This window comes from Oenanthe melanoleuca, unplaced genomic scaffold (assembly GCF_029582105.1).
Source record: "Oenanthe melanoleuca isolate GR-GAL-2019-014 unplaced genomic scaffold, OMel1.0 S001, whole genome shotgun sequence".
Taxonomy (NCBI): domain Eukaryota; kingdom Metazoa; phylum Chordata; class Aves; order Passeriformes; family Muscicapidae; genus Oenanthe; species Oenanthe melanoleuca.
In genome coordinates this window covers 2571147-2589878 of record NW_026612650.1, presented here as the reverse complement: position 1 = coordinate 2589878, position 18732 = coordinate 2571147, and the positions used below count along the sequence as shown (strand labels likewise).

At 45.1% G+C, this 18732-nt stretch overlaps 1 protein-coding gene and 1 long non-coding RNA gene across 2 annotated transcripts; one reads left to right on the top strand and one right to left on the bottom strand.

Annotated features, from left to right (window-relative positions):
• Positions 1–587: 587 nt before the first annotated feature.
• Positions 588–1634, bottom strand: LOC130266093 (uncharacterized). The gene is made up of 2 exons (XR_008842739.1): positions 1563–1634; positions 588–1470 (listed from the first exon to the last, which is right to left on the bottom strand). It is a non-coding gene; the product is annotated as an uncharacterized LOC130266093 (long non-coding RNA).
• Positions 1635–2057: 423 nt separating this feature from the next.
• Positions 2058–18112, top strand: LOC130265964 (uncharacterized). The gene is made up of 9 exons (XM_056515306.1): positions 2058–2093; positions 2250–2301; positions 5000–5038; positions 6223–6531; positions 9945–10244; positions 10737–11051; positions 12181–12474; positions 15898–16005; positions 17667–18112. The coding sequence occupies exons 1-9, from the start codon at positions 2058–2060 to the stop codon at positions 17744–17746; spliced, it is 1533 nt and encodes a 510-aa protein (XP_056371281.1). The 3' UTR covers positions 17747–18112.
• Positions 18113–18732: the final 620 nt, after the last annotated feature.

Genomic DNA, 18732 nt, shown 5'->3' with positions numbered 1-18732 from the left:
CAGGTTGAGATGGGACATTGTGAAGAAATCTTCCCAGTAAGGGTGGTGAGGCCCTTGCACAGGGTTACCCATAGAGGCTGCAGATTCCCCACCTCTGGAGGTACTCAAGGCCAGGTTGGATGAAGCAATCTGGTCCAGTGGGAGCTGTCCCTGCCCATGGCAGGAGATTGGAACTGGGTTATCTTTAGGATTCCAATCCAAGCCATTCTATGATCCTAGATTTGCCCCTCCCTGCCTCATTTAGCAGCAAGTTGACATGTTCCTTTTGCAGCCTTTTACTTCAAACACAGTGACTGAATTGACTTTACTCTGATGTTGCCTGCAGCCTCCATCAGCTCCACTTGAGCTTTGGCTTTCCTAAACACATGAACACATACTGAGGTCAGATTTCTGAATTCCTCTTCCTGGTCATTGTGTTGTTTCAAAACTACTTGCCAGGCACTTATAAGATTTTTCTATTCTCTCCTGTCCTGGTTTGAAGGACAGGTGTCTGCCAATAAAGGCAGAAGTTTTCCTTTGAAACAGAAACCTGAATTCCACTCCCCCAAGTATTATAATTGTTTGAATCAAGGACTCTGAGGCAGAGATAAGGGGGTAGGAATAACAGCTCTTTTACTAATATATCTAACCGTACAAGCAGAAACAACAGCAGTTGTTAAAATTACCAACAAAACAGAACAGATTACTCGGTTCCAGTCCTTTCTTTAGCTGTGGGCACACTCTCTCTCGGCGGGAGCGGAGGTGGGAGGAGGTGGCAGCGGCCGCTCCAGTCTCGGGTGGGAACAGGCTGGAGCGGGCAGCTCCTCGCTCACCGTTTGGGTTTTGGTGCTCAGCTGTGTCTGTAGAGGCAGGAGGCTGTAGTGGGGCAGATGCAGGGCAGGTGATCGCAGACGGTCTGGCTCTCCTGTGTTCGGGTGCATGGCTGGAGATGGGAGCAGTCCTCCTCCGAGGTCGCTGGAAACACGAGTCCCCTCCAGAAGCACAAGAGCCCCTCTGGAAGCTCAGCTCCCACCTATCCCTTTTGTCTAGAGTTGTCAAAGGTCCTGGGTGTAACCCGGCCAGCTCCATTGGCATCATAATGGTAAAAATTCTTTAAATTGACACAGTGATAGAAAAACACTCAACCCCAAACACACCCTCACCTTGGTGTCCACCCTAATTGATGTCACCCTCAACTTGGTGTCACCTCCTCCTCAGTGCCACCTTGCCCTCAGTGTCACCAACCTTGGGGCCACCTCCCCCTTGGTGCCACTCTCACCTTTGTGTCACCAACCCCGGTGTCACCAGCCTCGGTGTCACCCTGACCTGGTGCCACCATCAGTGTCACCCTCCCCTCAGTGCCACCTCCTCAGTGTCACCAACCCTGCTGATGCCTTCACATTGGTGTCAGGATTCTTATGTCACCAACCTTGATGCCACCCCCACCTTGGTGCCACCACCCCCTCCATGCCACCGTCACCTTGGTGCCACCTGCTCAGTGTCACCGACCCTGGTGTCACCAACCTTGGTGTCACCCTCCTGCTGTCACCTTCTGCTTGAAGTCACCCTTACATCAGTGTCACCTTCTCAGTGTCACCAACCCTGGTGTCACCCTCACATTGGGGTCACCGGGACCTTGGTGCCACCAAACTTGATGTTATCTTCACCTTGCTGCCACCACCTCCTTGGTGCCGCCCTCACTTTGGTGTCACCATCTTAGTGTCACCAACTGTCCTGCCACCCTCAACTCAGTGTCACCAACCCTGGGGTCACCCTGTCCTTGGTGCCACCTCCTTGGTGTCACCCTCACTTTGGTGCCACTTCTCAGTGTCACCAACCCTCCTGCCACCCTCAACTTGGTGCCACCTCCTCCTTGGTGCCACCTCCTCAGTGCCACTCTCACCAGTGCCACCCCCTCCCGATAGTCACCTTCCCCTCAGTGTCACCAACCTCGGTGTCACCTCCTCGTTGTCACCCCACCAGTGCCACCCCGCCCCCCCAAATTCCCACTTCCCTCCCCCAAAAATCCCCTCGGGGTCCCTCCCAACCCCTTTCCCCAAACCGTGGGATGTCCCCAAATGTCGCAAGAGCGGCCCCTGAGTCACCTCCGGGCGGTGACGTCACCCTTGCGCAATTTGTCCATCGGATTTGGGGCCACTTCCCCTTTTTCCAAGAGTTTTGGAGTCACGTGGGGGGAGGGGACGGCACCAGGGAGGGGTCAGGGACAGGGACAGGGACAGGGACAGGGACAGGTACAGGGACAGGGACAGGGAAAGGGAGGAGATACAGCCATGGGGCTGCTGACCTTCATCCCGCTGTTCGGTAAGGCCTCCTCCTCCTCTTCCTCATCCGATTTTTCCCAATTTTTCTCTTTTTCTTCTTGTTTCCATGTCTTTCATCCCAACCCCTCTTCCTCTCCATCCTTTTTCCCCAATTTTCCCCTTTTTTTCCCATTTCCCCATTTCCTTCCCCTTCATCCCAACTTCTCCTCCTCTTCGTTCTCCTCCATCCCCAATTTCCCCCTTATTTCCCCCTTTTTTTGCTCTTTATCCCAACTCATCCTCCTCCTCCTCCTCCACCCTATTTTTCCCAAATTTTGCCAATTTTCCCCCATTTTCCATCCCCATTCTCCCAACTCTTCTTCCTCCACTTCCTCTTCCTCCTCCATCCCCATTTTCCCTCAAATTTCCCATTTTTCCCCATTTCCATGATCTTTATCCCAACTCCTCCTCTTCCTCCTCCTCCACCCTATTTTTCCCAAATTTTTCTAATTTTCCCCCATTTTCCATCCCCTTTCTCCCAACTCTTCTTCCTCTACTTCCTCTTCCTCCTCCATCCCCATTTTCTCTCAATTTTCCCTTTTTCCCCCCAATTTCCATGCTCTTCATCCCAACTTTTCATCCTCTTCCTCCTCCTCATTCCATTTTCCCAATTTTTCCCAGTTTTTCCCCCATTTCCATATCCTTCATCCCAACCCCTCTTCCTCCCCATCCCTTTTTCCCTCAAATTTTTCCCAATTTTTCCCGATTTTTTCCAATTTCCCCCAATTTTTCCCAATTTTTCCCACTTTCCCCCACTTCCATGTCCTTCATCCCAACTCCTCCTCCTCCCCATCCTTTTAACCCAAATTTTTTTCTTTTTTCCCCCATTTCCATGCCCATTTTCCCAAATATTCATCTTCTTCCTCCTCCATCTCAATTTTTTCCAATTTCCCTTTTCCCCCTATTTTTTCCAATTTTCCCCAATTTTCTACCATTTTTCCCAATTTTTCCCCATTTTCCCCAATTTCCCCAATTTCCCTCAATTTTCCCCATTTTTCCCAATTTTCTCCCATTTTTCCAAATTTTTCCCCATTTTCCCCAACTTCCCCCAATTTTTCCCATTTTCCCCAGTTTTCCATAATTTTCTCCAATTTTCCCCAATTTTTCCCGAATTTCCCCCAAATTTTCCACAAATTTTCCACAAATTTTTGCAATTTCCCCCAATTTTTCTCACTTTTTCCCAATTTCCCCCATTTTTTCCCTTTTCCCCCATTTCCATGTCCTTCATCCCAACCCCTCTTCCTCCCCATCCTTTTTTTCACATTTTCCCCCCATTTCCTTTCCCTTCATCCCATCTCATCCTTCTCCTCTTCCTCCTACACCCCCATTTTTCCCAATTTCCCCCTTTTTCCCTCATTTTATTGCTCTTTATCCCAACTCCTCCTTATCCCATTTTCCCAATTTTTCCCTTTTTTCCCCAGTTTCCCCCATTTTCCCCAGTTTCCCACAATTTTTCCCCATTTTTCCCAGTTTTCCATAATTTTCTCCAATTTCTCCAATTTTTCCCCTATTTCCCACCAATTCCCCCAACTTTCCCCCCAATTTTTCCAAATTTTTCCCAGTTTTCCCCCAATTTCCCCCTAATTTTCCCAAATTTCGTCCCAATTTTCCCCAAATTTTCCCAAATTTCCCCCAATTTTCCCCAAATTTCTGCAATTTCCCCTAATTTTTCCCATTTTTTTTTCCACATTTCCCCCAGTTTTTCCCATTTTTGGGCTTTTCCTTTTATTTTCACTTTTTTTTTACTTTAAATTTTTATTTGATTTATTTTAAATTTTAATTAAGTTCATTTGTAATTTTAAAATTTCTTTTTGTTTCCTTTTGTTTTAAAATTTATTTTTAATTATTGATTTGTATTTTCTTCTAATTTTTCATTTATTATTTTAAATCTTAAAAATTCTAAATTTCTTGTAGTTTTAATCTATTTTTGTTATAAAATTTTCTTTTACATTTAATAATTTTTCTATTAGTTTAGTTTTTCAGTTCCTTTTTATTTTTAGTTTCATTTTAAATTTCCTTTTAAAATTTAATTTTTAATTTTTAATTTATTTTCATTTTTTAATTCTTCTTTTTGTTTTCTTTCTACTTAAATTTCCTTTTTAATTTTTAATTTTTAATTTTTTTATTATCTTTCATTAAAGTTTACTTTAAACTTCCTTTTTATCTTACCAATTTTTATTTTTAAATTACTTTTATTAATTTTTTGAATTGCTTTTAATTTTTATTTCATTTTATAAAAGTTTATTTTTAATTTTCTTTTGATTTTTGATTATTTTTATTGTTAATTTCTTTTAAATTGCTTCTACATCTTACATTTAATATTTTGAATTTACAACGACTTATTTTAATTTTTTTTATTTTTAAATTTCCCTTCAGTTTTTATATCAACTTTTAAAATTATATTTTAATTTCCTTTTTATTTTAAAATTATTTTTATTTTAAATTTCTTTTCTATTTTCCTTTCATTTCCATTTTTCTTTCATTTTTTCTATTAATTAATTAATTAATAATTTTATTATTTTTATTCTCAATTTTTCCTTTTCCACTTTTCGTTCCCTACCCTTTTTCCCTTTTCCACTTTTTCCCAATTTTTATCATTTTCCTCTTTTTCACCCCAATTTTCCCTTCACATTTTTTCCTTTCCATTTCCCCTCTTTTCCCAATTTTTTTCACTTTTCCCATTTTTTCCTTTTCTCCAGCCTCTCTCCTGATCCTTTTCCCGTTGGCCGTGCCTTCAGGTAACACAAAATTATGACAAGAATCATGATTTTGGGGAAAAAAAAACCACTCAATTTTCTCCACTCCCACCTCTTAAAGACAAAATTTTGGGCCATCCAAGCCCAACTCAACCAGGGCCATGGTGGAACCTTCTTGGTTCAAAAAAATTGGTATTTTGGGAAAAACTGGGTGGTTCCTCTCCATCTTCTTCATTCCTATCTCCAAAATATTAAATTTTTGAGCCATTTTTAGACTTTTTTAACCCAACCCAACCAGGGTCATGGTGGAACCTTTTCCAGCCAAAAAAAATCAGGATTTTGGGAAAAACTGGGTGGTTCCTCTCCATCTTCTCAGTTCCCATGTCCTCCAGCCACAGAAAATATCAAATTTTTGGGTCATTTTTAGGCTTTTTTGACCCAACCCAACGAGGGTCATGTTGGAACCTCCTCAAGTCAAAAAAATCATAATTTTGGGAAAAATATGGTAGTTCCTCTCCATCTTCTCCATCTTCTCTATTCCCATTTCCAAAATATTAAATTTTGGAGCCATTTTTCACCTTTTTTTGACCCAATCCAAGCCACATTCAACCAGGGTCATGATGGAACCTCCCTGGGTGAAAAAAATTTGGATTTTGGGAAAAACTGGGTGGTTCTTCTCCATCTTCTTCATCTTCACCATTCCATCTCCAAAACATTGAATTTTTGGGCCATTTTTTGGCTTTTTTTCACTCAATTTGAGCCCAGCCTGCGCAGAGTCATGGTGGAACCTCTTTCAGCCAGAAAAAAATTAGGATTTTGGGAAAAACTGGGTGGTTCCTCTCCATCTTCTCAGTTCCCATGTCCTCAAGCCACAGAAAATATCAAATTTTTGGGTCATTTTTAGGCTCTTTTGACCCAACCCAATGAGGATCATGGCGGAACCTCCTCATGTCAAAGAAATTGGGATTTTGGGAAAAATTGAGTGGTTCCTCTCCATCTTCTCCATGTTCTTCATTCCCATCTCCAAAATATTGAATTTTTGGGCCATTGTTCACCAGTTTTGGACTCAGTCCAAGCCCAACCCAACGGGCTGGTAGAACCTCTTCCAGCAAAAAAAAAAAAAAATCCGGATTTTGGGGAAAACTGGGTAGTTCCTCTCCATCTTCTCCATTCCCACCTTCTAGAGATGCAATTTTGGTCCTTTTCTCACATTTTTTGTCACCCAGACCTCCTTCCCCCCGCCCCTGACATCTCAGTGACGCCGGCCAAGCCGCGGTTCCTCATCGGCGACACCGTGTCCATCCTCTGCGCCGTGCCGGGCCCGGCAAACCAGGACCGGATCCAAGGATTTCGTTTCTCCAGGATGTCAGGTTCGGTCACCGATGTCCGGACGTCCAAGAGGAGTTTCGTCCGCACCTTCAACGTCACCGACCCGCAAGATGGCGGCTTCCACACCTGCTCCTACATAGTGCTCCGGCGTGGTGGCGGCCATGTCATCTCCCTGCCCAGCCAGGCCATGCTCATCAATGTCCAAGGTCTGGGGATGTCCCAAAATGTTGATCACAGTGTTGGGGTTTGGTCCAACCAGGAGTTGGTTGGGTTTGGTTGTGTTGAGTTGGGTTAGGTGATGGTTGGGTTTGGTTTGGTTTGGTATGGTTGGGCCATGGCTGAGTTTGGATGGGCCATGGTTGGCTTGGGTTTTGTTAGGCCATGGTTGGGTTGGGTGGGGTTTGGCCATGGGTGAGTTTGGTTGTGTTGGTTTGTGTTAGGTTGGGTTTGCTTTGGTTTGCTTTGGTTTTGTTGGGCTTTGCTGGGTTTGATATGCTTTGGTTTTGTTTGATTAGGCCATGGTTGGGTTGGGTTGTGTTGTGTTGGATTGGGCTTGCTTTGGTTTGGTTTGGTTAGGTTGAGTTTGCTTTGGTTTGGTTGGATTGGATCGGGTTGGCTTTGGTTAGGCCATGGTTGCATTGAGTTGGGTTTGTTTGGGTTGGGTTCTGTTTGGTTGTATTGGGCTGGGTTGGGCCATGGCTGAGTTTGGTTGAGTTTAGTTGAGTTGGTTGGACTTGTTTGAGTTTGGTTAGGACATAGTTAAGTTGGGTCGGGTTGGGTTGGGTTGGTTGGTGTTTGGTTGGTTGGGTTTGATATGCTTTGGTTGGATTTGGTTAGGCCATGGTTGGGCTGGGTTGGGCCATGGTTTAGTTTGGTTGTGTTGTGTTGGGTTGGGTTTGGTTGGGTTTGGTTTGGTTACACCATGGTTGGGTTGAGTTGGGTTTGTTTGGGTTGGGTTTGGTTTGGTTGGGCCATGGTTAGGTTTGGTTTGGTTTGGTTTGGCCATGATTGGGTTGGATTTGGTTGGGTTTGATTTGTTTTGCTTTGGTTGGTTTGAGTTGGGCTAGGCCATGGTTGAATGGTTGGGTGGGTTGGTGTTTGGTTGGGTTTGGTTAGGCCATGGTTGGGTTGAGTTGGGATTGGTTGGGCCATGGTTGAGTTTGGTTGGGTTGAGGTTAGTTGGGTTTGGTTAGGCCATGATTGAGTTGGCTTTGGTTGGCTTTGGTTGGATTTTGTTTTGTTTGGGTTGGTTGGGTTGGGCCATGGTTGAGTTTGGTTGAGTTTCGTTGAGTTTGTTGGACTTGGTTGGGTTTGGTTTGGCCATGGTTGAGTTGGGTTTGGTTTGATTTGGTTTGGTTGGGTTTGGTTAGGTCATGGTTGGGTTGGGTTGGGTTTGGTTTGTTTGGGCCATGGTTGGGTTGGGTTGGGTTTGGTTTGGTTTGGTTTGTTTGGGCCATGGTTGGGTTTGGTTTGGTTTGGTTTGGTTGGATTTGGTTTGGGTGGGTTTGGTTAGGCCATGGTTGGGTTGGGTTGGGTTGGATTTAGTTTGGTTGGGTTTGGTTAGGCCATGGTTGGGTTGGGTTGGATTTGGTTGGGTTGGGTTTGGTTTGATTTGGTTTGGTTGGGTTTGGTTAGGCCATGGTTGTGTTTGGTTAGGTTTGGTTTGATTGGGCCACTGTTGCGTTTGGGTTTTTAACCCAAAATTTGTCCACATTGAACCCCAATGCTGACTTCCATCCAACATTGACTTTCCTACTCAATTTTTGGGCATTTTGCTCCAAAAATCCATCCCTGTTGAGGTCCAACCTTGACTTTTCCACACATTTTGCTTTTTTATCCCAAAATTCATCCCTGTTGACAGGGTTGCTGGGTTTTGGTCCAATGGGGGCATTTTTATCCCAAAATTCAGCCTCATGGAGATCCAACCTTGACACTTCCAACCAACTTTGACTTTTCCACCCAATTTGGCTTTTTTACCCCAAAATTAATTGCCATTGACAAGAATGCTGGGTTTTGGTCCAATGTGGCCATTTTTACCCCAAAATTCATTCTCATGGAGGTCCAACCTTGTCTTTTCCAACCAACCTTGACATCTCCACACATTTTGCTTTTTTATCCCAAAATTCATCCTCATGGAGATCCAACCTTTACTTTTCCAGCCAACATTGACTTTTCCACCCAATTCAGCATTATTACCCTAAAATTCATCCCTGTTGAGGCCCAACATTGACTTTTCCACCCAATTTGGCTTTTTTATACCAATATTCATCCCTGTTGACCAAAATGTTGGGTTTTGGTCCAACGGCGGTGTTTTTATCCCAAAATCCATCCTCATGGAGTCCAACCTTGACTTTTCCAACCAACCTTGACTTTTCCACCCAATTCAGCATTGTTATCCCAAAATTCATCCCCGTTGACAAAAATGTTGGATTTTGGTTCAATGTGGGCGTTTTTATCCCAAAATTCACCCTCATGGAAGTCAAACCTTGACTTTTCCAACCAATCAGGACTTTAACACCCAATTTGGTGTTTTTACTCCAAAATCCATACCCATTGAGGCTCAACATTGACTTTTCCACCCAGTTGGGGCGTTTTTACCCCAAAATTCATCCCCATTGAGCAAAATGTTGGGTTTCGGCCCAACGGGGAGGCCTAGCATTGGCTTTTGTGACCAATGAGGTGTTTTTATCCCAAAAATCATCCCTGTTGACCAAAATGTTGCGTTTTGGTTCAATTTGGGCGTTTTTATCCAAAATCCACCCTCATGGAGGTCTAACCATGTCTTGTCCTACCAACCTTGGCTTTTCCACCCAATTCAGCATTTTTATCCCAAAATTCCATCCCCGTTGAGGCCCAATCTTGACTATTCCACCCATTTTGGCTTTTTTTATCCCAAAATTCATCCCTGTTGACCAAAATGCTGGGTTTTGGTCCAATGTGGCCATTTTTACCCCAAAATTCATTCTCATGGAGGTCCAATCTTGACTTTCCCAACCAACCTTGACTTTTCCACACATTTTGCTTTTTTATCCCAAAATTCATCCCTGGTGACATCGTTATTCGGTTTTGGTCCAATGGGGGCATTTTTATCCCAAAATTCATCCTCATGGAGATCCAACCTAGAGTTTTCCAACCAGCCTTGACTTTTTTACCTAATTCAGCATTTTTACCCCAAAATCCATCCCCTTGAGGCCCAATCTTAACTTTTCCACCCAATTTTGCTTTTTTATCCCAAAATTCATCCCTGTTAACAAAAATGTTTGGTTTCAGTCCAACAGGGGAGTTTTTATCCCAAAATTCATTCTCATCGAGTCCAACCTTGACTTTTCCTACCAACCTTGACTTTTCCTTCCAATTCAGCATTTTTATCCCAAAATTCATCCCCGTTGACCAAAATGTTGGATTTTGCTTCAATGTGGGGGTTTTTATTCCAAAATTCACCCTCATGAAGGTCCTACATTGACTTTTCTAGCCAACCTTGACTTTTCCACCCAACTGGAGCATCTTTTCCCCCAGAATTCATCCCCAGTGAACATAACTTTGGGTTTTGGTCCAACAGATCCCAAAATCCATCCCCGCTGAGGCCCAACGTTGACTTTCAGTCTTCTCCTCCCACTAGATCGCCCAACCCAACCCAACTTGACCGTGACTTCCTCCAGGGTCACTGTGGTAGGGCAGCCCCTCATCTTCCTCTGCACAGTGCGACCTGGCACTGCCGAGCGGAGATTTGGGTTCTTCCAGGATGAGCTCGAGGTCACGGATGGGATCCAGGAAGGTTCCGGAGCTGCTGGCATCTGGCTGCAGGTGGAGAAGACCGGCCGGAACAGGACCGGGAACTTCAGCTGCAGCTACGAGGAGATGACCGAGGGGCGCTGGATCATGTCCTACCCCAGCGACTCCATCCAGCTCATCGTTGAAGGTGAATTTGGGGATTAATTTGTAATTTTGGGGATAAATCTGTGATTTTCAGGGTAAATTTGTGATTTTCAGGGATTAATCTGTGATTTAGTGGATAAATCGGGGATTTTGGGGATAAATTTGTGATTTTGGTGATAAATCCGTGATTTGGGGAATAAATCTGTGATTTGGGAAATAAACCTGAGATTTTGGGGATAAATCTGTGGTTTTGGGGATAAATTGGTGATTTGGGGATAAATCTGTGATTTGAAAGATGAATCTGTGATTTGGGGAATAAATCTGTGATTGGGGGGATAAACCTGAGATTTTGGGGATAAATATGTGATTTTGGGGATAAATATTTTATTTTGGGGTTAAATCCCTGATTTTCTGGGCACTGGGATGGGCGTGGAGTAACCTCAGTGTTGGGCTTGGAGGAATTTGAGGAGATGCCAAAGTTGGGCAGTAGTTGGGTTCCACAGAGTTTTCCCCGTTTCTTTTCCCTCCCCCTCAGATCTGTGTCTGGCCCCCATCCTGTCTGTGGAGCCGCCCTCGGGCATGGTGGCCGTGGGCCACCGGCTGCGGCTGAGCTGCGCCGCGCCCCGGCACCGATTCCGGCAGCGCTTCGGGTTCTACCGCGACGGCATCGAGGTGACACCAAATGCTGGTGACATCATTGGTGACGTCATCACCTGGAACGGGTCCGAGCTAATCTTTCTGAATATTTCCCAAAATTTCGCTGGGAATTTCAGCTGCCAGGTGGAGGAAGAGGTGGGCGGGGCCTGGCTGGAGGCTCCTCCCAGCCAGGGCGTGACTGTGGTGGTGAGGGGTAGGGGGGGATTTTTTGGGGAAAGGGAGGGGGTATTTGGGGTGGGAAGGCGAGATTTTCGGATTTTAGCTGTGGCCACGCCCACAGAAATGGTCAATCCCGCCTGGCTGACCACACCCACTGTGATGACCACTGCCTGTGCATTGACTTCTCCATTGGCCGCACCCACCTCAGTGACCACACCCCAATGACCACACCCATCCACTGACCACACCCACTGACCACACCCAACTGACCACACTCATTGACGACACCCACCGACTGACAATACCAACTGACCACACCCACTGATTACACCCAACTGACCACGCCCCCTGACCACATCCACCCACTGACCAAACAAACTGACCACACCCACCGACCACACCCATTGACCACACCCAATTACCAAACTCACTGACTGCATCCAACTCACTGACCACACCCATCAAAATGGCTGAACCCACACAATGAGTACACCCAAGACCAACCAATGACCACACTCGTACCACTAACCACACACACCTCACTGACCACATCCATCAAAGTGGCTGAATACAATGACCACACCCACTGACCACACCCACTGACCACACCCAACTGACCACACCCACTGACTGCATCAAACCCACTCACCACACCCATAAAAATGTTTGAACCCACACAGTGACCACACCCACTGACCACCCCAATGACCATTCCACTGATCCTACCCACCCACTGACCACACACATCCCATTGACCACATCCATCAAAATGGCTGAACACAATGACCACACCCAATGACCACACCCACTGACCACCCCAGTGACCACACCCAACTGACCACACCCACTGGCCACACCAAACTGCTCACACCACAGACCACACTTCAATGACCACACCCACTGACCACCTCAGTGACCACATCCCACAGACCACACCCACAGACCACACCCAATGACCACACCCAATGACCACACCCACTGACCACACCCAACTTACCACATCCAACTGACCGCATCCACTGACCACACCCACCTCAGTGACCACACACTGATCGCACTCACTGCCCTCCCCAATGACCACCCCAATGACCATGCCAATGACCAAACTCAACTGACCACACCCACTGACCACTCCTACTGACCACACCCCCTGTATCCCCCAGCCCCTCCCACCCAGCCCATCCTCCTCCTGACCCCTCTCTCGGCCTCTCCGGACAGCTCCGTATCCCAAATTTTCCTCATCTGCCTCGCCCCCGACCCCTCCGGCCACGTCCGGCACCGCTTCCACTTCTACTGCGATGGCTATGAGACAACCGAGGCCAGCCCCTGGCCACAAATTTCGGTCACCGTCTCCTCTGCGGCCACGGCTGGAGCCGCACACTTCAGCTGCCGCTACGAGGAGGAGCTGGACACGGGCTGGGTGCTGTCCCCGCTCAGCGCTGCTGTCAGAGTACCCAGTGAGCCTCAAAAAAACCCTAATTTTCCCCCAAAATCGAGCTCCCCAAACCCCTAAATTTAGCCCATAATTGAGCCCCTAAATTACCCCAAATTAGCTTTAATTTGAGCCCCCCAAATCCCCAAATGACTTTTAATTTGAGCCCCCAAAGCCCCAAATTACCTTAAATTGCACTCCCAAAATCGCCAAATATTCTCCAAAACAGAGCCCCCAAACCGCCCAAATTACCTTTAATTTGAGCTCCCAAAATCCCCAAATTTCCAGCCAAAATTGAGCCCCAAAGTCCTAAATTTTCTCCCCAAATCCACCCCAAATTTTCTAAAAATTGAGTCCCAAAACCCTCCAAATTTCCCCCAAAATTGAGACCCAAAATTGAGCCCCCAAAATCCTCAAATTACCACAAAATTCAGTCTCCCAACCCCTCAAATTACCTTGAATTTGAACCCCCAAAAATCTCAAATTTCCGCCTAAAATGGAGCCCCAAAATCCCTAACGTACCGTAAAACTGAGCCCCCAAAATCTCCAAATATCCCCTAAAACTGAGACCCAAAATCCCAAATTTCCCCCCAAATCCACCCCAAATTTTCTGAAAATTGAATCCCAAAACCCTCAAAATTTCCCCCAAAACTGAGACCCAAAATTGAGCCCCCAAACTGCCAAATTACCTTGAATTTGAACCCCCTAGAAACCAAATTTCCGCCCAAAGTTGAGCCTGCCAAAATCCCTAAATTGCCCTAAAATTGAGCCCCAAAATCCCCGAATATCCTTCAAATCTGAGCCCCCAAATCCCAAATTTTCCCCTCAAATCCACCACAAATTTTCTGAAAATTGAATCCCAAAACCCTCAAAATTTCCCCCAAAACTGAGACCCAAAATTGAGTTCCCAACCCCCTCAAATTACTTCAAAATTGAGCCCCCAAACTACCCTAAAATTGAGCCCCCAAACCCCCCAAATTTCCATCTTAATTGAGCCCCCCACATCCCTCAAATTAGCTTTAATTTGAGCCCCCAAAATCCCCAAATGTCCTCCCAATTTTTCTTAAAATTGAGTCCAAAAACACTAAAATTTCCCCCCAAATTTCCCAAATTTCCCAAAAATTGAGCCTTAAACACCCAAATTGACCCAAAAGTGAGCACAAAACCTCTACATTTCCCCAAAAATTACCCTCCAAAATCTCCCAATTTTTCCCAAAATTGAGCCCCCAAACCCTCTAGAATTTCACCCCAAATTGCCCAAAATTGAGTGTACATAACCCCCAAATTTTCCCCAAATTGAGCCCCAAAATCCCTAAATTACTCCCCAAATTTCCCCAAAACTGAGCCACCAAAACCGCTCAAATTTCCCCCAAAATTGAGAGCCCAAACTGCCAAATTTCCCGAAAATTAATCCCCAAATCCCCCAAATTTCTTTCTGAATTACCCCAAAATTGAGCCCCAAAACCCCCAAATTTTCTCCCAAAGCTGAGCTCCAAACTCTCCAAATTTCCCCCAAAACTGCGTCCTGCAAACACCCAAGTTTCCACAAATGTCCCCAAATATCCCCAAAATACCCAAATTTCCCCCCAATTTTCCGCAAACTGAGCCCCAAAGCCCCCCAAATTTCTCTCCAAATTTCCCCAAAATTGTGACCCCAAAAATCCCCATATTACCCCCAAACTGAGAATCAAAATCCCCAAATTTCCCCCATAATTTACCTAAATTTCCACCAAATTTCCCCCAAAATTGAGTCTCCAAATCCCCAGTTTTCCCTCCCAGATTTCCCCAAAAATTGAGCCCTAAACCCCCCAAAATTCTCCCCGAATTGAGCCCTAAAACCCCCATTTTCCCCCAAACTTCCCCAAAATTGAGCCTCCAAAGCCCCGAAATTTCCACCCCAAATTTTCCCAAAATTGAGCCCCAAAATCCCCAAATTTCCTCAAAATTTCCCTAAAATTTCCCCAAAATTGAGCCCCCAAACCCCCAAATTTCCACAAATTTGAACCCAAATATCCCCTAATTTCTCCCCAAATTTCCCCAAAATTTGGCTCCAAAACCTCCAAATTTCTCCAAAATTGAAGCCCCAAAACCCCCAGATATTTTGGGGTGTGGGGTCCTGAAAGGAGGCCAGAATTGGGGTCGGAATTGGAGCGTCTGAAATTTGGGGTCACCACGAGGGTTTTGGGGAAGTTTTGGGGTTTTTGGGGCATTTTTGGAGTATTTGCTGACCTGGGTTTGTTATTTTGGGGGAAAATGTTGGGGTTTTTGGGTGCCCATTGACACAGTGTTTTTGTGGGGTAGTTTCGAAGTTTTGTGGGAACTCGCTGACCCAGGATTTTTTGGGGGTGAAATTTTTGTGTTTTTGATGGAGAAATTTCGGAGTTTTGGGGTTTTGGGGTATTTGCTGACCAAGGTGTTTTTTCGTGGATAGTTTTGGGGTTTTTGGGGTGTTCACTGACCTAGGGGTTTTTTTGGGGAACATTTTGGGGTTTTTTTGATATTTTCTCACCCAGGGGAGTTTTTGGGGCAATTTTGGGGTGTTTGCTGATTCAAGATTTTTTGGGAGGGAAATTTTGAGGTTTTTTGGGGTATTTGCTGACTCAGGGACTTTTTGGGAGTAAAATTTTGGGATTTTTTGGGATATTTCCTGATCCAGTGGGTTTTTTTGGGGGCAGTTTTGAGGATTTTGGGATATTCGCTGACCATAAACGGTTTTTTTGGGGGTGTTTTTTTTTTTGTTTTTTCGGGTGTTCACTGACCCAGGAATTTTTGGGGCAGTTTTGGGGTTTTTGGGGTGTTCACCAACCCAGGGTTTTTTTGGCAGAAAATTCTGGGGTTTTTGGGGTATTTTCTGACCTGGAGGGGTGTTTTGGGGATGTTTTGGGGTTTTTGGAGTATTTGTTGACCCAGGGGGGCATTTTGGGGAAGTTTTAGGGTTTTCACTGATCCAGGGATTTTTTGGGGGGCATTTTTTTAAATTTTTGGGGTATTCACTGACTCAGGGGGTATTTTCAGAAAAATCTTGGGGGTTTTGGGGTTATTGCTGACCCAGTGGTTTTTTGGGGAAAAATTTGGGTTTTTTTGGGGGTATTTGCTGACCCAGGGGGGTTTTCGATGGCAAATTTGGGGGTTTTTTGGATGTTCATTGACCCAGTGGTTTTTTTGGGATGGTTTTGGGATTTTTTCTGACCCAGGGTTTTTTAGGGGATTCAGTTGTGGGTTTTTTGGGGAGTTTGGTGAACCAGGGGGGTGTTTTGGGGTTTTTGTTGACCCCGGGTTTTTTTGGGGTGAAATTTTTAGGTTTTGGAGGTGTTCACAGACTCAGGGGTTTTTTTGGGTGAAAATTTTGGGGGGTTTGGGTTATTTGCTGACTCTGGGGTATTTTTGGGGAAATTTTGGTGTTTTTGGTGTTTTTGCTGACCCAGGTTTTTTTGGGGGGGTTTCTCAGCCTCAGCTCAGTTCAATCTCCTCCCATTGGTCGTCGGCGGTGTCGTGGGCGTGGCCTCGCTGCTCCTCGTGCTCCTATTGGCTGCTTGGATTTGCCGGAGGAGGAGGGGTCAGTACGGGGGAGGGGAGGAATTCGCCCCCAGATTTTCCCCAAATCTTCCATTTTAACCCCAAAATTTCCCGTCAGTCCAAAAGTAGGAAAAAAAATATTCCCCCTGAATTACCAATTTGAACACAAATTTCTCGACTTTTGTCAAAAATTTGCCAAAAATTTGCCCATTTTGACCCCAAATTTCCTGCTTGAATTCCCAAATTCCCCACTTTGCTCCCAAAATTGCCCCCAAATTCCCCACTTTAACCCAAATTTACCCATTTTAGACAAAAAAAAGACCCTTTTGTCCCCAAATTGTTCTTTTTGACCTAAAGTTCTACATTTTACCCCAGAATTGGCCATTTTGCTCCAAATGTTTTCATTTTGACCCCAAAATTTTCCCCAAAGTGCCCATTTTGACCGAAATTTCACAGTTTGGTCCAAAAATTGACATTTCTGCCCCTAAACCACCCATTTTTACTCCAAATTCCCATTTTGATCCAAATTTCCCCTAAAATCTCTCCAATTTTGACTCAAATTTTTTCATTTTAAGTCTCAAATCTCTCATTTTGACCTCAAAGTTCTCTCCATTTTTATCCAAAAATTGGCCTTTTTTCTCCCAAATTGCCCATTGCACCAGGATTGTCCATTTCACTCCAAAATTCTCTGTTTTGACCTCAAATTCCCAATTTTAATCTAAAATTGCCCATTTTGCCCCCAAAATAGTCAATTTCAGTCCAAAACTGACCCTTTTGGCCCAAATTACACATTTTGACTCCCAATTGCTCATTTTGACCCCCAAATTTCCTTGGAACCTCCAATTTTAACCCAAATCTATCAATTTTATCCCAGAATCGGCCATTTTGGCCGCATTTTGATCCCAGATTTCACATTTTCACCCCAAATTTCTCATTTTAGCCCAAAAATTAACACTTTTGCTCCCCAGTTGTACCCTCTGGTCCCAAAACTGGCCATTTTGCCCCAAATTCCCAATTTTTTTTCTCCAGATTTGCCCCTTCTCTCCCAAAACTCCCATTCTGCTCCTCAAATTCCCCAAAATTGCCAAATTGTTCACCAAAAAAATCCTTTTGCCCTAAAATGCCCCTTTAAAGCCCCAAATTTCTGATTTCTGACTAAAATTTCCTGTTTTGCCCCAAACTTTGCCCTTCTGCACTCAAATTACCCATTTCTATCCCAAATTCCCTATTCCCCCAAGTCTCTACAGTTCCCCCCAAATTTCTCATTTTTACCACAGATTTTTCATATTCCTCCCAAACCAAACCCATCCACCCCCACACTCCCAAATTTCAGCCCGAAATCACCCCAAATTTCCATTTTTGCCCCTCAAATCTCCCATGATTTATTCCAAATCTTCTTTTTTGAGCCCAAAACCTTGATTTTACAGTTACAAATTCTCATTTTATCCCCAAAACTCCTGTTTTACCCCCAAAATCACTAACTTTGCTCCAAATTTCCTGTTTCCCCCAAAACTGCCTCGTTTTGTCTCCGAACCACCTCAACCCAACGCCAAAATCCCCATTTTATCTCCTAAAATCTCCTTTTTGCACCCCAAAAATCCTCAATTTCCTCCAAATGCATTTTTGTGCTCACCAAATTGCTCTTTTCTTCTCAAAAATGACTCTTTTTGCCCAAAATGTTGGATTTTCACCCAAATCCAGGGGGTTCTCTCTGGCAGGGGCTGAGCCCTGGTGACGACATCGGGACTTTGCCCATGGGGGACCTCGAGGTGGCCGCCTGAGCCGGGCCACATCTCAGCCGGTGCTGCTGACACCACACCCCCTAGATGGCTTATGAAATGTTGAGACCACGCCCCAAAATGGCTGAAAAAATGCTGAGACCACGCCCCCAAGATGGCCGACAAAATTCTGAGACTACGCCCCCAAGATGGCTGAAAAAATGTTGAGATCATACCCCTAAGATGGCCGACAAAATTCTGAGAATACGCCCCCAAGATGGCTGAGAAAATGCTGAGACCACGCCCCCAAGATGGCTGACAAAATGCTGAAACTATGTCACCAAGATGGCTGACTATGTGCTGAGACCACACCCCAAAGATGGCTGAAAAAATGTTGAGATCATGCCCCTAAGATGGCCGACAAAATTCTGAGACTACGCCCCCAAGATGGCTGACAAAATGCTGAGACTACGCCCCCAAGATGGCCGACAGTGTGTTGAGACCAATCACCAAAAATGGCATCCAGACCATGCCCAAATATGGCTTCCAGTTCAAAGGCCACACCCCCAATATGGCCGACAAAAAGACCACTCCCCCAAAATGGCTGCGGTGGGTGGGGCAAGGCCATGGCAGCCAATGGGGATTGGTGGATTCGATGGCACTGTGTCCTGATTGGCCGACTCAGACTTGGGGGGAAATCGTTTTATGCAAATGAGATACTAGTGAGGGGCGTGGTGTTCTGCGGATACTAGTAATTATTTATGTAAATTAGATGTAAATTAGGGGCAAAGGAAAGGAATTGATTATGTTCTTATGCAAATGAGATGCTAATTGGGGTGTGGCTATTGGGAAGTCGGGGGTGTTAGTGTTAATTAGAGGATAATTAGGGGACTGCATTGAAATTATTGGTGTGTTTATGCTAATGAGATGCTAATTAGGGGTGAGGCTGTTGGGAATATCTGGGGTGTTTCTGCTAATGAGATTCTAATTAGGGGGTGGGTGTGTCTCTAGAAGTGTTTTTGAGGAGTTTTTAAGGGCAATGAAAGTGT

Bases quoted from the DNA above. Each gene is read 5' to 3' on its own strand.
- LOC130265964 (XM_056515306.1), top strand. From the start codon at position 2,058: ATGTCGCAAGAGCGGCCCCTGAGTCACCTCCGGGCG. The intron at 6,532-9,944 runs GTCTGGGGATGT...TCCTCCCACTAG, and splicing joins CATGCTCATCAATGTCCAAG to ATCGCCCAACCCAACCCAAC. The intron at 10,245-10,736 runs GTGAATTTGGGG...CCTCCCCCTCAG, and splicing joins CATCCAGCTCATCGTTGAAG to ATCTGTGTCTGGCCCCCATC.